Consider the following 22,902-nt stretch of genomic DNA (forward strand, 5'->3'; position numbering starts at 1 on the left):
CCACCTCCTGGATTCAAGCGATTCTTCTGCCTCAGGCTCCCGAGTAGCTGGGACCACAGGCGCGCGCCACCACGCCCGGCTAATTTTTGTATTTTAAGTAGAGACGGGGTTTCACCATGGCCAGGATGGTCTCGATCTCTTGACCTCGTGATCCGCCCGCCTCGGCCTCCCAAAGTGCTGGGATTACAGGCGTGAGCCACCGCGCCCGGCGGGGTTTTTTTTTTTTTTTTTTTTTTTTATCCACCAAGATAGAAATGTAACAATGTGTAGGAAAACAGGAACTAGGTTAGGGCAAGGAAGCAATCTTGATGAATGAGAGGTCAGGCATCTTACTGTCTGGATGTGGTGGTAAGTTTCAGTTCTTCCATACTTTTTTTGAGAGATCTGAAGGCTGTTTCCTGAGAAGGGAGCTCACAACGAACATAAAGTTCAAGCATTAAGACCAGAAGGGTCAATTTCTATTTATCTACAAAACTATCTATGGAACTGGTCAGTTTCAGAGAGTTCCTTTCATGGCCAAATTTGTTAGAGGCCTCCCTGCAGCTGAGACCACACTGCCCCTCCTCTGGGAGCACACAGGAGCCAGCCCCAGGGAGCAGAGCAGAACCACCCCCAGGCTGAACCGTGGTCGCCCGAGGTGGCTGCATGAGGCTGCCTTAGGGGCACTTGCCAGCCTCTCAATGATGAAGGCAAGCAAAGTGGGATGATGAACAAATATATCTTAAGATACACCATTGCAATAGTCACTGATAATATGCTAGATATTGTTTGTTCATGTAACTACCAAAGTAACTTTTTTTAAAAAAATAAAATCTCTATCCAATCTGATAAAATGTTCATATTTATAAAATATATTTGTAAAGTGTGTTCATATTTGTAAAATACTAACCACGCTCCCAAAAGCATTTTCATAGAAGTCATTTTGGTTTGGATAAATTTGATCTCTTTAAGTTCAATAAATGATCAAGGACAGATACAATGTAATTTTAGTAGTTTACATTGTCATCTTATTTATTTATTTTTGAAACGAGTGTCTCTCTGTCACCCAGGCTGGAGTGCAGTAGTGCCATCTGGGCTCACCGCAACCTCCACTTCCTGGGTTCAAGTGATTCTCCTGACTCAGCCACCCGAGTAGCTGGGATTACAGGCATGCACCACCACACACAGCTAATTTTTATATTTTTAGTAGAGGTGGAGTTTTGCCATATAGGCCAGGCTGGTCTGAATTCCTGGCCTCAAGTGATCTGTCCACCTTGGCCTCCCACAGAGCTGGGATTACAGGCATGAGTCACCATGCCCCATCTGTCATCTTTTCTTAAATTAATTAGTTCTATAAATTGCAACCCTAATAAAGTGGTGCCAGTGAAACTACTGCAGAGATATGTGTACCTTGGCCAGTGAGACCACTGCAGAGATATGGTTAATAAAACTGACACCCCCTACAGAAAGTTTCCATGTGTTGTTTGCACGATCTCATTCAGGCATACTCCTCCTTTTGCTTTCCTTTCACCGGTTTAGAAATGGAATGCCTCTATCTATATTACATCACCACTGTCAGCATGAAACATTATGAAGGAGATAATATGGGGAAGAATGTGAAATTCGAGTCAAGGACTCCTGCTACGGATCCTGTATTCCCTGAGCATAATTTAAACTTTAGATGACCCTAAAGTTTGCAGTGTCTGCAAACCAAACTTGCTCTGCAACACAGACTTAGATGGGGCCCCTCCCCAGACCCAATCCACCAGCCTCTCTTTGAAGCAGCTTAGCAGTATCCATTTCTAAGAGCCTTCCCAAGTAACCGGAGCCTCTCTTCTCACTGCCACATGTCATATCCATGGTTTCACATCCTCTCTAATGTGCCTTTCAGAGATTCAGTTGTTATTCTACTAATTTTTAAGCATCTGCCCTTTTTCTGGGTTACTTTGCCTCTTTTTGTACTCATTTGCTAAAATTACATAACAGCAACTATACTGAAGGAGATAAAAAGAATACACCCCTTGTTCATTCAATCTCTTATTTGTCAACTCAAGAAATATTTACAGAGCATCAGTTTTATGCGATATCCTGAGTCTACCAGGCTCAACTGACATGGTCCTGCTGGGTTAGCAGACATGTAACAACCATAAAAAAAAAAAAGGTATACAAACAAAAATTGTGGTGTGTGCTATGCTGTGGAAAAGTAAGTCCAAGTCCTACAAAAGAGAATAGGAGGATCCTGTCTTAGACGAGAGGTGATCAAGATAACTTCACCAAGAAAGTGTCGTCTTGAGTGAGACCTGGTATTAGTTCATTCTTGTATTGCTATAATGAAATACCAAAGACTGGGTAAATTACAAAGAAAAGAGGTTTAATTGGCTCATGGTTCTACAGGCTGTGCAGGAAGGACAGTGGTGTCTGCTCGGCTTTTGGGGAGGCCTCAGGAAACTTACAATCATGATGAAAGGCAAAGCCTAAGCAAGCATGTCTTACATGTCAGGTGCAGGAGCAATACAGAACGAGGAGATGCTACACACTCTTAACCAACCAGATCTCATGATAACTCTCTCAGGACAATGGCACCAAGGGGATGGTGCTAAAACCATCCATGAAGGATCCATCCCCATGATCCAGTCACCTTCCACCAGGCTGCACCTCCAGCACCGGGGATTACAATTCCACGAGATTGGATGGGGACACAGATGTGACTGTGTGTGTGTCTGGGTTGGAGTGGATGCTCCAGGTAGAGGGAAGAGCATATACTAAAATACTGAAGCAAGACAGAGCTGTCTGCAGAACTGAAAGTCAATGAGCAACAGGGGAGTGGTTTAGAGCCAGACTGCAGAGGTAACTGTGCCCAGCTTTCAGTCAAGAGGCTGGTGTGTTTCTCTTGTTTTTCAGTGCAATAGAAATAGATCCACTCATGGATTTTCAATAATAAGTAAAATCAGATAAATACAGTGAAGGTACTTCCTCTTCCCGATTCCTACAGGCAGAGCTTTGAAACAGTCAGAGGTGGTGTGCAGGTAAGTGGGATAATCACTTGGTCTCTATGGTGAAAGGAGGGTGGCAAGCTTTCCTCTCCACTTTTCTGCCCCCTCTCCCCAGTTTCTGACTTATATCCTCACTCTAGCAGACTGAAAAGTCAACATGAGACCACTTAAGCTGGGGACATAGGAGGGACCTTTCATGAGAGAAACTCTCTGCCCCTCTCTGCACCCCAAGGCAGGAGAGTGATGTGTGTGGCTGGAGAGTTAGAAGTGAAGGCTTTCCTAGGGCTCTACTTTCCCAGGGATCTACTTGCCCATGGATTTCGGGTCTGCTGTGGGTATAGGAAATCCTATCAGGAAGAATGTCACCGTATCAGGTCCTTGACCCTTCAGCAGGCATCAGGAATTTTCCATGCTGCCTGTGACTTGGTGGGTCACCTTTCTAATTCTGGGGTGCAAGATGTTTGGTCAAATCAAAGCCAGTACCTTCCAATCAGTTTTTTATCAGTAACACAGATGATATTTTAAGCTCTCCCTACCAGATTTATTTTTGTTCCTTTCAGTTGGGTTTGAATTTGGGTGGGGAATAGTTTGTAATTATTGGGTCCCATAAAACCCCAAAAGGGCTTTTTTTGGGACATGGTGCAAGGACACCAAGTCTGTGTACTGCCTTCATGGTACCACCTTCTAAGTGGGTTCTTCTGATCTTCATGAATCTTGTTATCTGCTAAGATACACTTAGCTTTGAAATCACTGAAATAATATATAAAGCCGTAGTCTGTCAATTTCAAGCTCAAGGGATGATTATGAGGAAGGATAAACTGAGTCAGTAGGCATGTAATAGATTGTGAAATCTATTACATGCTAAATGATGAGTCACTAAAATCTAAAGGACAGAGTCTTTTAAACATAAACTTTTTTCATAATAAATACTACATCTATATATGTACTGATTTCCTCAATTATGATAAGCTAAACTGATCACTCATATTAATGCATCAAAGAACATTTTTGCTACTAAAATGAAATGATTTTTCATTTCAAAATATTTCAGAAAAGAATAATTTATTTCATAAACAAATAATTTCCCAGTAGGAAGTGGTTAAAACATACAGGATTAGATTAAGTTAAATATTATCTTACTGCTGCTTCCCTAGTTATTTAAAATAATATCAATATCCAGTGGTAAAAGATTAAAAGCTAACCATTTCTCTGTTAATAAATGGTCAAGATTATGGGTCATCAGGTAAGCTTATTTAGGTAATTTTGGAGTTTTTCTCTGTTTTGTTTTATTTTTGTCAATATCCAGCAAAAGAGAAATAAACACTTCACACGGTACAGTAACACTATACTAGTTTTCTATTACTGTCTAACAAATTTCCAATGAATGATCACTAACTGCTTAATGACAAAACACAAAGTTAGCAGCTTAAACAATATAGATGCTTTTTGATTTATGAAGAGAGTTGAAAATGCATTTAATACACCTCATCCACCGAACATAGCTTGGTTTAGCCTACCTTAAATCTACTTAGAACCCTTACATCAATCTGCAGTTGGGCAAAATCATCTAACACAAAGCCTATTTTATAATGTTGAAAGTCTATAAAATGCAAATGGGATTTCAGAAATACCTCTACAAGGGTGATATTTTAATAACCTTCCATGACCATTGTGCATTCACAGACAGCCTGTGGTCACTTGCGTATCTGCATTTTATTCCAAGTTTTACAAATCTTTTTCAAATTGTTATATTAATATAATCATAAGGCTGAAATAAATGTCATTAAGATGCCACCTAATAACATTTTCCTAGCTTCCTATGAATGATCACTGCTTAATGACAAAACATTTATCTAAGGAAATATCCATAAAGCTTTCTAGCAAGGCTTTACTTTCTTGCAAAATGAAAAGATTGTTAATGGGAAAGTCCTTAATGAAGAATTCCTAATTGCTAGTTTCCAAAATGAATTAATTGTAAATCCTTGTTAAGGTTTAATCTACCAGGGTTTCCTGACTTCCTAAAAAGGGCAATGTTACCTATTACCATAATAAATGAAAACAAACAATACTTATTAACAAAGTATTTTGTAGAATTATAAGCTTAGTGATAACATTTAGTATTATGATTCTTCCTTGATCACTTATATCTTTTTTCTCAACTAAAAGTGCCTTCAAGATTTAACTGCCAGAGTTAATATAGTTTAGAATAATTAATCTTACCTTGATGATAGCCTAAAGTTCCATTCACTAAATGCACTAAAATATTTTATATGCAAAGGTTGATAACTCTAAAGATCTTCTAAAAAGTCAATGTCATTAAAAATTAGAGATATTTTAAAATATAGATATGACCCATGTATATTATTCTGTACTCATGAACACTGTAACTAAACTAATATTGCATATTATTTTTATAGAAGGAAAATACAGTAAGGACAAACACATAATAAGGCATTCTACTACACTGATTTGTTTTGATAACCATGTTCCTAAATGATTTAACTATTATAATGGCTAACAGGGAATATTTTAGAATCTTTATGTTTGGCACCAGTTGTTACAATGTCCTAAATATTACTTTATATTCAACAGATGTCTTTTCTGGAAATTGTGTAAATTTCTCTTATGTTAAGTTTTAATTCTAAAAGTAGAACTGGATTTGTGAAATATTAGTAATTTGGGTTCTTTCTAACCCCAGCTGGGCGGATAAAACCAGGCTCAGCCTCATTTGGATTCAGATTATTCCTCTTGTCAACATTTTGCTCATGTCTTTTCTCCCTCTCTCTCTTAAACTTTCAGTATTCTTTGGTGTCCTTATGTATTCATTTTGCGATGTTTTACCGGCTTTCTCTCCTAATGTTACCTTGGCGTTGTTGAAAACAACATTTGCAGTCAGTTTTACTGTTTTCCACAGTGAAATATTAAAGCATGATGAGGTGTTGCAATGACAGTATATATAAAATATAAAGATGCCATTGCTACACTGTTGAGGATCTGAACAGACAAAGCCATGCTAAACTTGGTTAATTTGTAAAATTAATGGAATCTTTCAAATCAGTAAGAATTAAAGCATACATTAATTTATAATTTACTGTTTCAAAACATATGAGTTAATTACAAAAGCAAGATATCAAACTCATGCACCTATGAAAATTACGTCATTTATGTTATTCCACTTTGAGAATAATGACCCAAAGTCTAGCCAGCATCTTCCAATTAAGGCCTGGCATTTTCTGTAGGTTAGCACCTTTGGGTATCTTGCATTTTGATTCCATAAATATTAGTGGTAGTTTTTCTTATTTTGTTAAAGGCAGCACTAAAGAGTCCTGAATACTCACTAGCAATTAGCAACAGGTTCCTAAGGCTGAAGAAAATGCCACGGTCAATGACCATATCTCACTAGAAAGGGCAGGAAATGCGCAGCTGCAGTGATGGCAGGAAAGTCTGCTGACCTCTGAGGGGAGCCTTTCTCCATCAGTGAAGTGGATTCAGCTGTGGCACAACTTAATTTAATCTAAATTTATAATATCTCAAAGTTGTTTTAGATCCTATGTGACAGGAGTATAAAGCAGACATTGTCACTTTACAGTCACATAGTTTACAAAATTAATTCACCCATATTTCAGAAATAATGCATATCATTCATTCCAGATAAACTCTGTCCTTGCTCAGCACGTGCTGGGCTGTGGGTGGCTTCTCCTCACTCCCAGGCCCTTCCACGGGCCTCCTTCCCAGGACACTGCTTCTCTTAACCTTCTGCCTAACTGAGGGACATACAGCAGGCGGATGCAGGGCTCTCTATTCAGAGTTATCTCTGAAAAATCCCATGGTTTGTAATTTGAGGACTTTAACACTGCTTCAGTTTCCAAAAAAATCTTCAAATATTTCACATTTAGATATTAAAATGTATATGATGTGCAAAAACGTGCATCCTGTCAGTTGTGCTACTTTCATGAAGTAACCTTGTCCAATGGAACTAAATATTATTGTGATGCTGTAGAAATAGTGATTTTATAAATTTTAGCCAAGAAATCACAACTTAAATTGGATTAATTTGAATATATTCATATAATTGTTCATTTGTGTTTATGTTTATAATATTTATATATAATTTATAAAAGCTTATATACTTGTATTGATTACATTTATATTAATATATAAAATACTAACAGTTTCAAACTATATTTTGATTTGATTTGTATTTTACTTCTTTGCATATGTAAAAACATAAATATTTATTTATGATGTCAATAAAATAATGTATCTGTTGGCTAACTATAGTGGGATAGAAATAATTGCATAGAAAGTGAAGAATAATAATAATAGAAGGTGTTTCAGAATGAATGGCTTCGAGTACTGTTTTTAGAAAGAACCCGTGCACATATCACACCTTCAGATGCATGTAAGCAACAGACTGACCTGCCTGCGATGTTCTCTGCAATATTTTTATCTCACTGTAGCTATCTCACAAAATTAAGACATGCTACATTAAGTATTTTTTCAAAAGTACACAAAATGTTATCGGGGAATACAAGATTATGTAGCTATCTTTAAAATATAAGAATATTTAAAATAGAATATGAATTTCTTAAGATTGTTGATGTTGTAGTTACTAAATGTGTTGTCACACGTTGAAGTGTGTACATGAATTTACTGTATATCAGCATGGGCTTTTTAAAAATGAAAGAGTGTAACTTGATTACCTCTGTAAATAAAAAAAATTAAAAATGAGAGTGGCATTTAAGGTAAATATGAATTAATGAAATTAGGAAAACTGATTTATACAGTTTTACAAACTGATGAATTAAATAATCAGTAAATCATCTTGACTCAATCAACCACAAACTAAAGACTATTATGATATTCCCACTATGTAGAGATGACTAATAAAAAAAATTTACAGTAAAAACACACAAAAGCAACAGACTATAGTTTACAATGAGGTTTAAGAAAAAGGGAAAAATGTAAATGCTACATATATATTTTGTTCCTGAAATCTGATCCAGACAGCGAAGAAACAAATGTTAATTACATTAAAGGCAACTCCTATCAATACAATATAGACGAAGTGATACAGTGAACAAAACAAGAACACGCTTACCAGAAAACAACGATACTTACTGGAGAAAACCACATCACTTTAAGAATCCAAATTGTAAGAGCAAGATTCACAACGAGGATGATGAGTAAAAGAAGAACAAACAAGTAGAGGCAACGCTTTCTCCAGCCATAAATGCCAATTTTGTAGACATGCCGATTCTCCGGCCTCTCTATGTGGGTGCCTTCTGTGGCTGTAGTGTACTGCTCACGTACCATCTGCCACCGGGTGTGTCGTGAGAGGAGAGAGAAAGAGATAGAGAGAGGGAATGAGGGAGGCAACTTGTTTGCTAATACTGATTTACTATGAGCCTGTAAACATATTTTTCATCTCAGTCATAAATTTCCAAAATTAATGATTTTTAAAAGGAGAATTAAATATTATTTTGAAACATGTCACTGTGTTTCAATCACAGGGAGATATTTAATCTGTCATTTAAAATATTATACATATGATAAACTTAGTTGAAATCTAGTGATCATATTTTTGGATGTGAATAAATTCAATATCTGTGTATCTATCTGTCAAGATTCTTCAGGGTTAAACTTGGAATTGAAGCATTAACCTAAAATAATCAAATTACCAAGTTCTAAAAAGGTTAATTGGGAGAAAAATCAAGCCGGTATGTATATCTTCAAAAAGGAATCCATTTACTTGATTTTATGTCAGATGATTGAATTATTCTTTCTTTAGCTACTAAATTACTCAGAATTCAAAAGCCTCTTTACAAGATACCACACTAACCTCTGCCTGGAATAAAAGTTCCCAAGTATTAACCTACCCTAAAAAAGGTCAGTATATATGTGTATATGTGTGTATATACAAATCTTTACAAATGCTCATTGCTTTTTATAAATTAGATTGAGTTTTAGCAACAATTTCAGCTTTATAAAAAAATTTTAAAATTTTAAAAATTAATCATTTTTCCCTTTATACAAAGAACCAAAGTACTTTTTAGCTATAAAGTTAAAATTGGAGATTATGAAGACTTTCCTCATTGTAAATGTAGTAAAATGATGAATCAGAATATAAATACTCCTCTCTGGGTTTTTTGTGCAAAAGTCACACATTTATTTTTAGGGATGATATGGAGTTGTCCTTATTAAAAATAAGTTATGGTTAAAACAAATCTTTAAATCTCCTTCCGATTTAACAATAGGCATTTTCACATATTCTAACTGATTATCTAAAATTAGGCTATTCATCACATAAGTATTTTCAAATATACAGGACTGACAGTCAACATTATTCAATCCCTAAATGTTTAATGATTTCATAAGGGCATTATTCACTGACTCATTTCTTTGAGCTCCTCCAGTCTTCCTTATGTTAGAACCAGTGGCTCAAACCAAAGTACCGGATGTTATCCCTGATGATTCTCTCTTCCCCTCAAGCCACATCAGCAAGTCCTATCAATTCCACCTTCGATATATATTCCAACTCTGTCCACATCGCCACATTTCCATTGCTACTGCACTAGTTTAGGCTACTGTGAATGCTCTCAGCTACACTGCTGAAAAATCCACATTCATTCTTTCCCTTCTTGGAAACCATTCCTCACCCAGCAGCCAATGTGTAAAATGTCAGTAATCTCCTGTCACTCTATTTTTCCAAACCTCCTGATGGCTCTTTGCCATCAGAACAGCGATTGGATAATGACAATGTCCAAACGCCTCTATCATCTACAAGAGCCTATATGAGACAGCCTTTGCTGACGTCTTTGACTTCATATACTACTGTGTCCTTTGCTAGAGCAGATACTCGTCAACAGACCACACTAATTCTCACCCCAGAAACTTTGTCCTGGATTTGGTCTCTGGCTGCTGGTCCTGCTCATCCTTCAGTAGCAGCACGCATGCCATCTCCTCGAAGAAGCCTTTTCTGGACATGCAGTCACTCTCAACCAATTCCCTCTATTATACTGATTTTAAAGTGTGTATCATCTGAAATAATGGTGGCAGCTCCAGAATTTCTGGAAAGGACAGACTAGGAGAGTGCAATTCTTCCTATCAGACAATGCTTTTGTTCACCCTTACGTAACATCAAGAAAACTTCAGTATCCATTTAAAACAATTTGTCACGGTTTGCTGGAGGGCTGATAGCATTCCTGTTATGAGGACAGCCCATTAGGTCCCCGAAATCAGCACCTCTTACATCATCTTTCACCTACTGCAACAGCCACCTGACTGTTCCCTGCCTGTGCCTCTAAATCTCCTGCAGTCAATTTCTAACGTAGAGGCTGTAGCGGTCTTTTCAAAGCATGCATCGGTTCATGCCTCACCTCTGCAACAAACCCTTCTGTGGCTTCCTATTTCCCTCAGAGTAAAAACCAAACCTCTCACCACGGCAGACATGGTTCCCTGCCTTCATCCAGTCCCTCTTGCCCTGACCCCTCGTGCTCCAGGCACCATGGTTTTACTTGGCCAGGAGTTCTCCGAGTGCGATCCCACCTCAGGGACTCCACAGTTATAATTCCCTCTGCCTGGAAGGTCTCCCCCTTGCCTGCATGGCTCCCTCTCAACTCTCTGTTCAAAGATCGCTTATCAGTGATCTTTGTGATCATCCTATTTAAATAATAGGCCCCACCAACACCACCACAGAGCTCCTATGCTCCTTCGTGTTTTTTTTTCCGTAGCACTTAACTCCACAGTCATACTATGTATTTTACCTACTTATTTTACTGTAAATGCTCACCGCAGCACATATAAGCCCCGAGAGGGTGAGGTTTTCAACTGTTTTGTTATTTTGTTGTACCCTCGGCCCCTAGAACAGCAGCCGACATGTAGTATGTGCTCAATAAACATTTGCTGAATTAATTACACACAAATGTTGAATGGAAAAATACCCAGACATTTTTATTTAAGCATACAACAAGCAATAAAACAGGTTGAGAGTTACTTCAGAATTTCCTCAACTGTTTATGAGTTAATTTGAAGCCTATGCATAAACAGGGTATGTTTATTGTGATTAGTTGTTTAGGACTCAGTCTGGGGACGTTCTCCCAGAGAAGGGGATCCTGGGGAATGTGCTGTCTTTGGCTCCTGAGTCGCCCGACATCTGTGCACCTGCTGTGCTCACACCTTGAGAAAGAAGCTGGACCCTACTTCCCCTGCGCTGGCTTTCGGAAGCTGGCAACCTGCTTTCTGGTCCTCCCATATTTGAGCTGTATTTACCACCTTTTTTTTTTTTTAATTGCCAGCTGTATTTCTTTTCATATTGTGTTTTATGATAGCCTTCTTTAATGTTTTTAAGTGACATCTACCAGTGTTTGCTGCATTTCATAAAGAAGTCCTTTTACTCTAGATAAGCATAAGTTAAATCACTAGGTGAAACACTCAATTTAAATATTTTTCTAAAAAGTTGATTTTGTTGTTTAATAGAATGTTAGTTTATAATTCTCACAACTCACAAGTGGCTTTCATTTTTATTAGACACTAATAGAAAGTTACATTTAAATTTAAAGATAACTTTAAACTATATAACTCATCTAGAAAGCCAGCAGAGACTTTCAGAGGCTATCTGGTTCAACCAGCTTCTTTTAGGTATACACTCAAATTAAGCTTGAGAAGAATATCAAAGGCTGGGTGTGATGGCTCATGCCTGTAATCTCAGCACTTTGGGAGGCCGAGGAGGGTGGATCTCAAGGTCAAGAGATTGAGGCCATCCTGGCCAACATGGTGAAACCCCACCTCTACTAAAAAATAAAAAAAAATTAAAAAATTAAATGGGCATGATGATGCACACCTGTAGTCCCAGTTACTTGGGAGGCTGAGGCAGGAGAATCACTCAAACCTGGGAGGCAGAGGTTGCAGTGAGCCGAGATTGTGCCACTGCACTCCAGCCTGGTGACAGAGCAGGACTTTGTCTCAAAAAAAAAAAAAAGAAAGAAAGAAAGAAAAAGGAAAAAAAGAATAATATCAAACTTCAGCACTTTGAGGTAAGACAACTGCATAGTGGATTCATACTGGTAAGAAATTGCACTGGAATAATGCATAGCACTTTGTGATCCATTTATAAACCTTTTATAAAACATAATTAATGAAATAAGTATATTAGAACTTAAAATCTATATTCCATGATAAATAATTCTGATTTTTAATGTATCTTGAAAGAAATTATTTTCATAGACTCCTTTATTAAAACACATTTCATCATTAAAAGACTACATTATTGGCCGGGTGCAGTGGCTCAAGCCTATAATCCCAGCACTTTGGGAGGCCGAGGCGGGTGAATCACGAGGTCAAGAGATCGAGACCATACTGGTCAACATGGTGACACCCTGTCTCTACTAAAAATACCAAAAAAATTAGCTGGGCGTGGTGGCGCACGCCTGTAGTCCCAGCTATTCAGGAGGCTGAGGCAGGAGAATTGCCTGAACCCAAGAGGCGGAGGTTGCGGTGAGCCGAGATCGCGCCATTGGACTCCAGCCTGGGTAACAAGAGCGAAACTCCATCTCAAAAAAAAAAAGAAAAAAAAAAGACTACATTACTTCTCTTGATACCCATCCTTCAAAGTATGTTGATGCTATACTTAATTTTAATTGCTTTTCAATGCATCTCTCAGAGACAGTTATCAATCCTTTAAGGTATAGGGCTCCAGATGTGAAGCGCTGTACTTGCTTTGGCATAAATATCAGCTTTTACATGCTTCTGAATTCATGATCCCCGGTTTGTTATTTAAAACAAAATGACCTTAAGGAGAGGTAGTCTGTCTGCTACATCATTTGATTCTTGTCGTAGCATATAACGTAGTGAATTGAACATAGTGTCTACAAGGTAAACATTGCTAAATGACATTCTTCATTTCAACTAACATTTACCGTCATGCCTAGTTTGGGTAGGCCATTGTCAAGAGTCTGAGACAAAAGATGATAAATGCATGGGTAATGCCCAAAGGAGTTAATATCATGATTTTTGAAAAGGAGAGTTTGAGAAAGAACTAAACAGACCTTTCAGAAATGAGAAATTTAATTCTATCCAATAACTCAAAGAATGAGTTATATAGTTTAAAGTTATCTGTCCGACACTGACTTTGGCACACCACTTTTGGTTTTAATGTTTTTCTGGTACAAATTTCCACCAGGTTGCTTTCAACAGTTCATTCAAGAAATATCTACAAAGCTTTTTGTGAATGTTGCATCTTTCTTTTTCCCCATTGGGATTTTTAAAGTCTCTTTACTTTTGGTGTTTTCCATACTCAGAATGATTTTATTCCATCAATTTGAATTAACTTATCCTGTTTCCAAGTCAGTGTCTGTTTTCAATTGAACTTGTCTTCAGTTATAGAAAATTCTTGGCAATTGCTTCTTTAACCATTATCTTTCCTGTATTTTCTCTAGTTACTTTCACTGGGGCTTCAATAAGACATATTTAGACTTCCACATTCACCAGTCACGTCCTTTAAACTTAGCTTTATATTTCAACAGCTTTATCACTCTGTGATATTTTCTAAGATCTACCTTCCAATATACTAATCCTCTTTGCAGCTGTATGCAATCTGTCAGATAGAGAGTAAACCCTCTTCTAATCTTCATAGGAGATTCACCTGAGTGTTAGGGATGGCATTCTACCTGTCTTGGGTAAGGTCCTTGCTGGCCACAGGGCTTGCTGACTGGGGTCTTAGCAAATGTCTTATAGTACATATGATGTTAATCTGAAAACTCCTGGAAAATTACTTTCCACAGTTTGAAAAATTGTCTTTATAAGCCATGTCACGTAACTAATATCTAGACAGGTAATTTCTTACTAGGTAACAAGCACCATCATGCTGCATCATCCCTCCAAATGACAAGGTAACCTGTGTGAGAAGTTAATTACAATGATGTGACTACGTAACCGTGACCAGTATCAGTTATGTGCACATAACAGGCAATCAGTAAGTGCTTGTTGAACATGTGAATGCACAGGAAGTGGGACTTAACCTACAGGTTGTGGTGACACAGCTTTGTGCTACAGTAACAAAAAAAATGAGCTAGTGCCAAATAATTGACAAGTAAGAGAAAATGGAGCGTCTAGAAACAAGCCCATACACACAGATTGTAATAAGGCAGTAAAAAGTGAGAGGAGGCATCCAGTCTATACAGGCTGCTTTTGCAGGTGGTGAGCTGGCAGGGAAGGAGCAAGCTAGTGTGCTGGTTAAATTCAGGCTGCCTATGTTACGCTAATACTGAGAATGACTGCATGAGTTTTATCTCTATTTTACATTAAACGTCCAAGAAACCTCGCATCCTGTGTTAATTAATGGCAGTAATTCTCAGTGTGTTCTCTGCCTCATTGTTTGCATCATAACTTAAATCATTCTGAATGAGCGCCAACGTTTCGGAAAGCAGGAGGACGGGGAGGTGCTTGCCCTAGGAGATGTGTGGCACAAAGAACACCAGGGCAGATAAACTGGGAGAAGTGTTTGCCTTCAAGATAGGACAAGGTTAATATCCTTAAAATAGAAATACTTTCAACTAAGGAAAAATAGAAAAAAAATCCAATAAAACTCAAGCAATGAATATGCATATACATCAAAGAAATACACATGACAAATAAACATAGCAAAAATGTTCAGCTTCACTCTTAATTAAAGAAATGAGAACAAACACCCTTGCTGCAGTAGCTTTCAAAGATTTAGGGAAATTTAAAAACTGATAATAGGTAATATTGGCTAAATGTTTGAAAAAGAGACAGACTGCTTCTCTGATGTTCAAAGTGAAAGTTAACAGAAACCCCCCAAAGATATTGGGCACCAAGTATAAAGAACATAAAAAAAAATAGTAATTCCAATTCTAGTAACTTACCCAAAGGAAACAACTAGATGAAAACCAGAATTTGTGCCTAAAGATATCGAATTTACTATTATCGGTACTGGGGCAAAACCGGACATTAAATAAAGAAGGATTAAAAGTAGAGTAATTAATTCATCAGATTATTACAGTATTACAAAATTTGTGTTTTGGATATGTGAAATATGTTTGAAAAATATATAATATCCTGGGGAAATTCTAGTGATATAATGTCAAATGAAAAGTTAGAATATATAATACATATTAAGATATATACCCATATTAAAAATACTAGAAAAAGCTAAAAATTATTAATAACTTCCTCTTATAGTCCACCTTGTTTCATTTAAAATAGTATTTCCCACATTTCCTTTGTACTTTTTCAGATTTACAGAATTGATATATATATATTTCTTTTATAATAGTAAAGTTAATAAATTTACCATACTCAACCCAAATTCATTACTATATTTAGGATGACCAAATAATTTCAAGAATAGTTCTTTATCTTTTAGTGAAATTTCTCAGCATAGCACACTAAATATAGCAAAATAGATGGATCATAATTATCAATTTCATCCAGTTATAATCAGCATAATTCTTGAATTCACATATACCCTTATTATACACACATATATCTAGATTAAAAGGTCATCAAATCATTCTCTCTTCTTTACGATAGGATTGACTTTTAAAATAAAATGGCAAACGCTGCCATTTTAAAAACTTCCATACAAAATACACCAAACCAACAGAAGAAATGCCCTTTAAGTATCTAACAAACCTGAAAAAAAGAAAAAAACCCACTTTTATTCAAATGAGCAAGTAACTAAAAGGAAAACAAACAAACGAAAGCTCAAACCCACAGGCATACAAATGTTAGCTTATAAGACTGGGGTCTTCTTCTGATTTTTACTTCAGCTATAGGCTCATTTTAAAACACAGTCTTATTTTTACAAAGGTTGGCAATTCAGACAGACTTTTCTCATTGCTCTGTCCTGGTTTTTATTAGGTACTCTCAGAAATCTAAAGCTTTTAGGGTGTCATTAGGTAGCAGTACTTGACTAAGGAATAATACTGACATCCAGAAACATTAACAAGTTAGGAGAAACAAGACGTGGAATGGCAATTGAACAAGACCGGCGCTTATGGACAGCTAGCCTCTTAACCAAGACCAGTTGTTATGTTAACAACTTTCCTCCAGCTCTTGGCATGTTTTATACCTACCATCAACGTCTGACTTAGTGCCCACGTATCTAGTGATTAAGTTAGTAGTAGGCTGCAATAAGAGTTGAGTTAATGTTAACAAAGAGCTATACTGAGGAACTGCTGGAAGCTCAGCTGCAACCCTGTGTCTACTTCGGTATCGTATTACAGTGGGTGCCTACTGGGCGTCTCCTGTCTTCTTCTGTATCCTATTACAGTAGGCACCTACTGTCTTCTTCTGTGTCCTATTACAGTGGGTGCCTACTGTCTTCTTCTATATCCTATTACAGTGGGTGCATATGGTCTTCTGTATCCTATTACAGTGGGCGCCTACTGTCTTCTTCTGTGTCCTATTACAGTGGGCGCATATGGTCTTCTGTATCCTATTACAGTGGGCGCCTACTGTCTTCTTCTGTGTCCTACTACAGTGGGCACCTACTGTCTTCTTCTGTATCCTATTACAGTGGGAGCCTACGGTCTTCTGTATCGTATTACAGTGGGCGCCTACGGTCTTCTGCTGTATCCTGTTACATTGGGTGCCTACTGTTTTCTTCTGTGTCCTATTGCAGTCCATGCCTACTGTTTTCTTTTGTACCCTGTTATAGTGGACACCTACTGTTTTCCTGTCTGTACCTAGAACACTCCTCAGTTCCACATGGTTGTGGTCCAGGTATCAGTCATGTGGGCCTATGTCCAGTAACACAGGTGTGTGTGGGGCACATGCTGACCAATCAGGGCATATCATTAGTCCAGACATGGTGAATGCCATTGGGAAGTCATGGGACACAAGCAAGCCAGTGTCAGTTGTCCCAGAATTAATATGAATGCTCCAAGAGAGAAGCTGGCTTCTGCTATCAGAAGTGAATGGACTTAACATTGTACTGCCAACATTCATCCCTCTGCCACTTGGAGAGAGCTTGCCAGAGAAGAAATCAGGAAGAATGGAAAAGAGGGAGAGAGTGTGAAAGTCGGAGTGAAATCCTAACAACATCATTTGAGATCCTAAATTCAGCACTAATTTATTTTATAAATTAATACATTCCATCTTCACTTGGGCTTCTGTAACTTGCACCTGAAACAATCCTGGATAATACACACAGCAAGAGGCGCAAAGGCAGGACAGCTTATGATGGTAAGCCCTGGAGTAAGAATACATTCTACCAACATGGTAAGTAATGCTTGCAACTATTTTTAACCTATTTTCCTTCTGCATCAAACAGGCCCTTCTAAAGAACAGGCAAGTCTTTAGATAGAAGGATATATTTCGAGAAGAAGTTAGTCAGCCATATTTAGCTTTGGCTAATATCAATCAGAGTGATCACATAACCTCCTTGCTTCCAAATCCAATATTCACTTTCCTAGTTTATTTCTCTCACTTTTTAAAATTTATTTCACACTTCATTTTATTTGAAGTGATTGGCTATTTCCTCCTTGAAAATACTTTTTTCTTGTTTTCTTAAAGTCAGTATTTTCCTAATTTTACCTTTTATCTTTCTGGACTTTAATTCTCGGACCCTTTCATAATCTTTTCTTTCTCTCTGGCCTCTAAATGGTGGATTTTGCCTGATCTGTTCTGGTACCATCTCTTCTCTTCCATTAATCTTTCAAGGAGATCCTATTCATTATCGTGTCTTTAAATACTATTTATAGGCTGATGGTTCCCAAATTTATATCTCTATCTAAAATATCTCTGAACTCTAGACTCTAATCTGATAATTGCCTGTTTGACATCTCTACTTGGTATTTCGCACTGAACTTGTTAAAAAGTAGTTTAATTTTCAATAACTTTCCCCCCTTTTCCCTAATTTCCCCCTTCCCTTCTCTAGTCCCATCTCAGTCCATGGCACCAGCCATTCCCAGCTGATCAGCTCAGAAGCATGAGTGCCATCGTGATCCCTTTGTCTGCCACCCCACGTCTACATCATCTGCAAGCCCTGCCTGCACATCCTGAGGACAGCTGTGGTCATCCTGGCCTCCCCATCTGCACAGCCACCACTCCCCTCCAACACTGGGGGTGCAGCCTCTTCAGGGTCTCCTCCACCTACTCTGCCTCTCTTAATCCAATCTCCACATGGCACCCAACAAAAGGACCATTGTTGCCCTGTTTAAAGTCACTTGTGGCTTTCCACTGCAAGTCAGATGAAGCTCCACTCCATCTGGTCCAGCCAGCCTCTCCAGCTCCATCTCACCTCACTCTGCCCTTCTCAGCAGCACCAGCCTTTCCATCCATCAAATGGAACAATCATTTTCCTATCTTGCAGCCTTTGCACATGTTGTTCCCACTGCCTGGAAAACTGGTCCCTACCACGTGGCCACGACTCTGTCCTCCTGACCTCAGCCTTCCACGAGCACCTGCTCTTGTCCCTTTTATCCTCTACAGTCTTCAACTGTGTCCTGTTCACTTCCTACAAATCTCCTTTTAGGACATAATGATGCATTTATTCTTTTACTTTTTATTGCCTGATCTTCATTAGACTCACCTTCAGGAAGGGTGTCTGTTTGCTCATTATATAACTGCCACCTAAAGTAGTGTCTGACACACAGAAAAGGCTCCATTATATGTATTTGTGAAAGGCAGGCAGAATAAAGTATATTCTCATCTATAATGTATTAGTCAAATAGATGTCCATGTCTAGGATATAGCATTACAATTAAAAACCTAAATTATTCTATCTTTACTCATACTTCATATATCTCTCATATCTGTTCTTAATAAAGAACCTACCAACTTCAATAGAAACTCCATGAACAGCTGAGAAAAGAATTGAATGAAGGGGAAAATGATAGATTTGCATATTATTACTTCCAGACCCTTTTACTTCTGTAATAGTATGACTGATGCATATGTCATGATTCATAGGCTGAAACTTCCCTCATTTAACATCTCAACAGCCAAGTACACTACTTTATTTTCTAGCGTAAATTTTAATCCATAAGCACTGTCTTTGAGGAGTGTATTTTAGGGCTCGAGGTCACAAAAATTCTACCTTCATATGATGAATGTGTTGGATTTGGGAGGAACATTAGTATCTGAAAAGCACTGTTCCTACTTTTGCTTTTCAGATCTCCTAGCTGAGGCATTTCCCTTTTGCTAGCATATAAACCAGACTGAATATTAAACATAAGCCTTATTTAGCTCTACAAGGAAAATTTTATGGTAATCAACTCTGCCAACTGATCACCTCAAATAACCTGTCAGGCTTCTCCTCACAGCTTGGGACTGCTGGTCAGCACAGTTCTGGGATGCATCCTAACATCTGGTGGAATACGTTTGAAATGCTCTACAGCAGCACTCTGTGGTTTTGACACCGGGTCCTGGGCCAAGCAATGGTCTTTGGAGCCTTGTTTCTTTCTGACCCTTGCACCCGGTACCGTGACAGCTAAAGTTCCCCTTGCTGTCTCTCTTCCTCCTTTCCTCCTTCAGACTTGCATTCCCTTCTTCAACTCTCCTCCAGTCTGAGGTCTTACTAACACTCCAGGGAAGATGGTAGAGAAGATTTATTCATAGTGTGTGAACATAAGACTTCAGAACAATCTGGCAGATTAAAGGCATGCTATTATTTTGATTCATAAAATATAATTGAAATTACTATGGTTGATCTCTGCTTTTAAAATATACAAATTGATGTCATTTCAATGTCAAATGAAGATGATTTAGGTCTTGATTTAATATGTAATTTTTAGTACACTATATATATATATATGTATTTTTTAAAGCTTTTGTTGTTGATTCTGTGTTCTGTTATACAGAAAGTATCTGCAAATTACTCAGAAAATACCTGCAAACATGTGGCATGTTTAATTGTATAGTATTTTCTGAAGGTTATATCAACAGAAAAGTTTTATCAAATATAGTTTTCAGTTATTCAAAAAACTTTTTAACACATGAGAGTTTCACAGGGACATTTATTAGCATCATAAAGGTTTTCCTAATATCATGAGTGATATAATAGTTTTCTTCTGTGAATGAGGCTTGCAATGGTGAATCTGACTTCTTAAGGTTTATCTGACTCCTGTACCTACTGGCTGTCTTTCTCACAACAGGTGGATTGTAAAATTATTGTGGGTTAATTACAAGGATTTAATGTCATGAGAATTGTAAGTTTCATAAAGGTTATCATGCATCAGTTACTATAATTATTTCAAACAAAGCCATTTTATTATGGCTGGACATATAACTTTCATAACCAATCCAATTAACTTTGTAATTGTTGTGATGCACCCCAGTATATGTAGATAGCCTATGTGTCCGGAGGCCTATGTTTTCTTAAAATTCATCCCCAAAGCTCCAAATGGAAAATACAATGCTCCCAGAATAATTAGCACAGAGAAGGCATTCTATTTGCTATTATTGCATAGTATGTATAAAATTTATGGTTTCTGAATCCATATAATCTTAATATTTCAAAGATGATATATTTATAGATGATGATACTAGATCTTGACAAAGTTCTGAAATTATTATACAGACATTACTCATATCAAATAAGAAAAACTGATAATGCCATATATTAATGACATTATCAATTAAGACTCATCAAATACCAATTTACTAAAATTATTACATAATTGATCTATATAATGTTCATGTATTTTCCATGTATACTCATACAAAAATATTTTAAATAGTGCCATTATACTAAAATTATTTTCAGTATTAATTCCCCTCATGTATTAAAAACTTAAATATTTTATATTTTTATTCTTTTAAAATGTTTGATAGCAGAATATTATTTAATCACATTAATCACCAAAATAAAAATGACCTCTGATTGTATCTTGCACCTACCACCACTTTAAAGGAAAAATGATGCCTCTTAGACCACTTCAGTTTCTGGCCTTGGAAAAATTAACCCATTTACAGAATGGCAGCTTTAGTGTGGCCAGAACAGGGCTCTGCATCAGGGCTGCAAACGCTGCAGGATGGACCTGCTGGTGCCCCTCTGGGGTTACATGCATCTGCGATGGAAAGGAGGTCATGTGGCATTTATGGCAAGCTGCGGTGGATTATGGCAAGCTGCAGTGGAAGAATCACAGCATAGACCTCCAGGAGTTTGGAATCAGGCCGTGCCATCTGCAGCAGAGAACTATATGCTGTTTGTCAAATACTTCTCTAAGTGCTACTAGGTGTTGGTGGAGACAGAGCACCTGGCCATGGGACAGCATAACCCCATGCACAGAATTTCTCATCATGACCTGAGTTCTGGGTGAGAGCACCAAGGCCTAAAGTCAGGAGCCAGCAGCAATCACTGTAAGTCAGAAGTGGGGCATCAGGGACGGGGCAGGCAGAGGGGACATGTAAGCTCCATGTGCAAGGGACCCAGAGTCCCGATCACTCGCCACTAACGCACCTCTCTCAGCTCCGGCCACACAGGGGTAGCTCTTATGGCCAGCCTTCTGGGAAGGAAAGAGGCCACACTTGGCAGGTCTCTGTGGGTGCAATCCACAGGCTAACTGCCACATTGCAATGGGGTGGCGTGAAAGATTGTGGTGAGAGGAAACCTCAAAGACAAAGCTGCAGGCAGTGCCCCTGTGTATCTAATTCCTGTGGAAACAGAAATCACCTGAGGTTGAGGTTAGAATATAGACTGTCTCCTGGATGGTGGTGAATGGCTTGGCTGGAAGGGGAGAGTTTGGAATAAGGAGGACAGAGAAGTCTAAAAGGCTTGTGGCTGGACCTATTGGGCATCAAGGGGGAAGATCTTTTATCCACATTAACAACCTCCAAACCGTCCATTGGAGAAGGGGCACCAGAGTGAGAGGGGCTCACCCAGTTGACACAGCTGGCTCATCGCCACCCACTCCAGGCTCCCACATGGGTTCATGTACAGAGTAGCCCAGAATGGTGGCAGGAAGGGAGGCCATGCTAGGCCTCCCCTCAGTGAGATTGATTCAGCCACTGCCCCTGCTGAATGTCTAAAAGGTCCACAGCAGACACCAATGCTGAACCAGGATATAGTAGCATCCCTCAACAAGACCAAACGGCCATTTGGTGGCCAGCGAGTGACATCATCTTGATGGGAACTGACACATAGACCAGGGTGGGTTTTTCTTTTCCACCTTGGCCAGCATCACTATAGAAGGACTTACAGAATGTGTGATCCACCGATGTGGAATCCTATAGGACATGACAACAAGCCAAATGACCCACCTTATGGCAAAAGTGGAGGGGTGCTAGGTGTATGATCCTGGGATCCCCTGTTCTTGCTACCTTCTGTATTTCCCAGCAGCTGCTGGCCTGACAGGGTGATAGAACATCTTTTAAAGTTGCTGTTGAGGCCCCCACTTTGAGATCCCCTGTTAGGATGGGGGATGCATCAGAATGCAGTTCTGTACATCCGAAATCAATAAACATTATGGTGCTCCATCCCCACTGGATAGGATATATCCCTCTGGGAACCAACGGTGAGCAGAGATGTGGCCATGTTTGCCAGTTGGGAAGTGTGTACCTCACATCCCCATTGCCATGGGCTCTGTGGATCTGGAAATCTGCTCCCAGCAGGGAGTGCTTCTGCCAGGGGACACAACGTGAGTCCCAGTCATCTTCAAGCTGCTATGCAATCACTTCACCTCCTCACACCGGATACTACTGGTAAGGACAGGATGCACCATTCTGACAGTAGTCATCTGGGAAGAATATGTTTGTCATCTGGGTGGACCAGCAAGGCATTTGCTGGTATTCCTCTGGCCATTTTGACAGCAAATGCTCAGCCATGCATGAACCACAAGTGCATTGGGACTGGTTAAGGGTTGGTGACCTGGGCTAAGACTCCTCAGAGTTGAATGTCAGGGTCACCCCAAGGCTATTGAGACCAGCCAGGGTGTTAGATGAGAATGAAGAGAATGCTGAATGAGTA

General features: G+C 38.6%; 1 protein-coding gene across 6 annotated transcripts in view; it reads right to left on the reverse strand.

Annotated features, from left to right (window-relative positions):
• The window catches only part of SGCG (sarcoglycan gamma), a 117,839-nt gene that overhangs the window by 87,169 nt on the left and 7,768 nt on the right, over window positions 1-22,902 (reverse strand). For all 6 annotated transcript variants that reach the window (XM_012441531.3, XM_021677348.2, XM_064373509.1 and 3 more), the window contains one exon: window positions 8,094-8,288. In XM_012441531.3, coding sequence (XP_012296954.3) covers window positions 8,094-8,288 — 195 coding nt within the window. The remainder of the gene's footprint in view (window positions 1-8,093; window positions 8,289-22,902) is intronic.

This window comes from Aotus nancymaae, unplaced genomic scaffold, assembly GCF_030222135.1.
Source record: "Aotus nancymaae isolate 86718 unplaced genomic scaffold, 86718_ANA_hifiasm-v0.15.2.pri h1tg000009l, whole genome shotgun sequence".
Classification (NCBI taxonomy): domain Eukaryota; kingdom Metazoa; phylum Chordata; class Mammalia; order Primates; family Aotidae; genus Aotus; species Aotus nancymaae.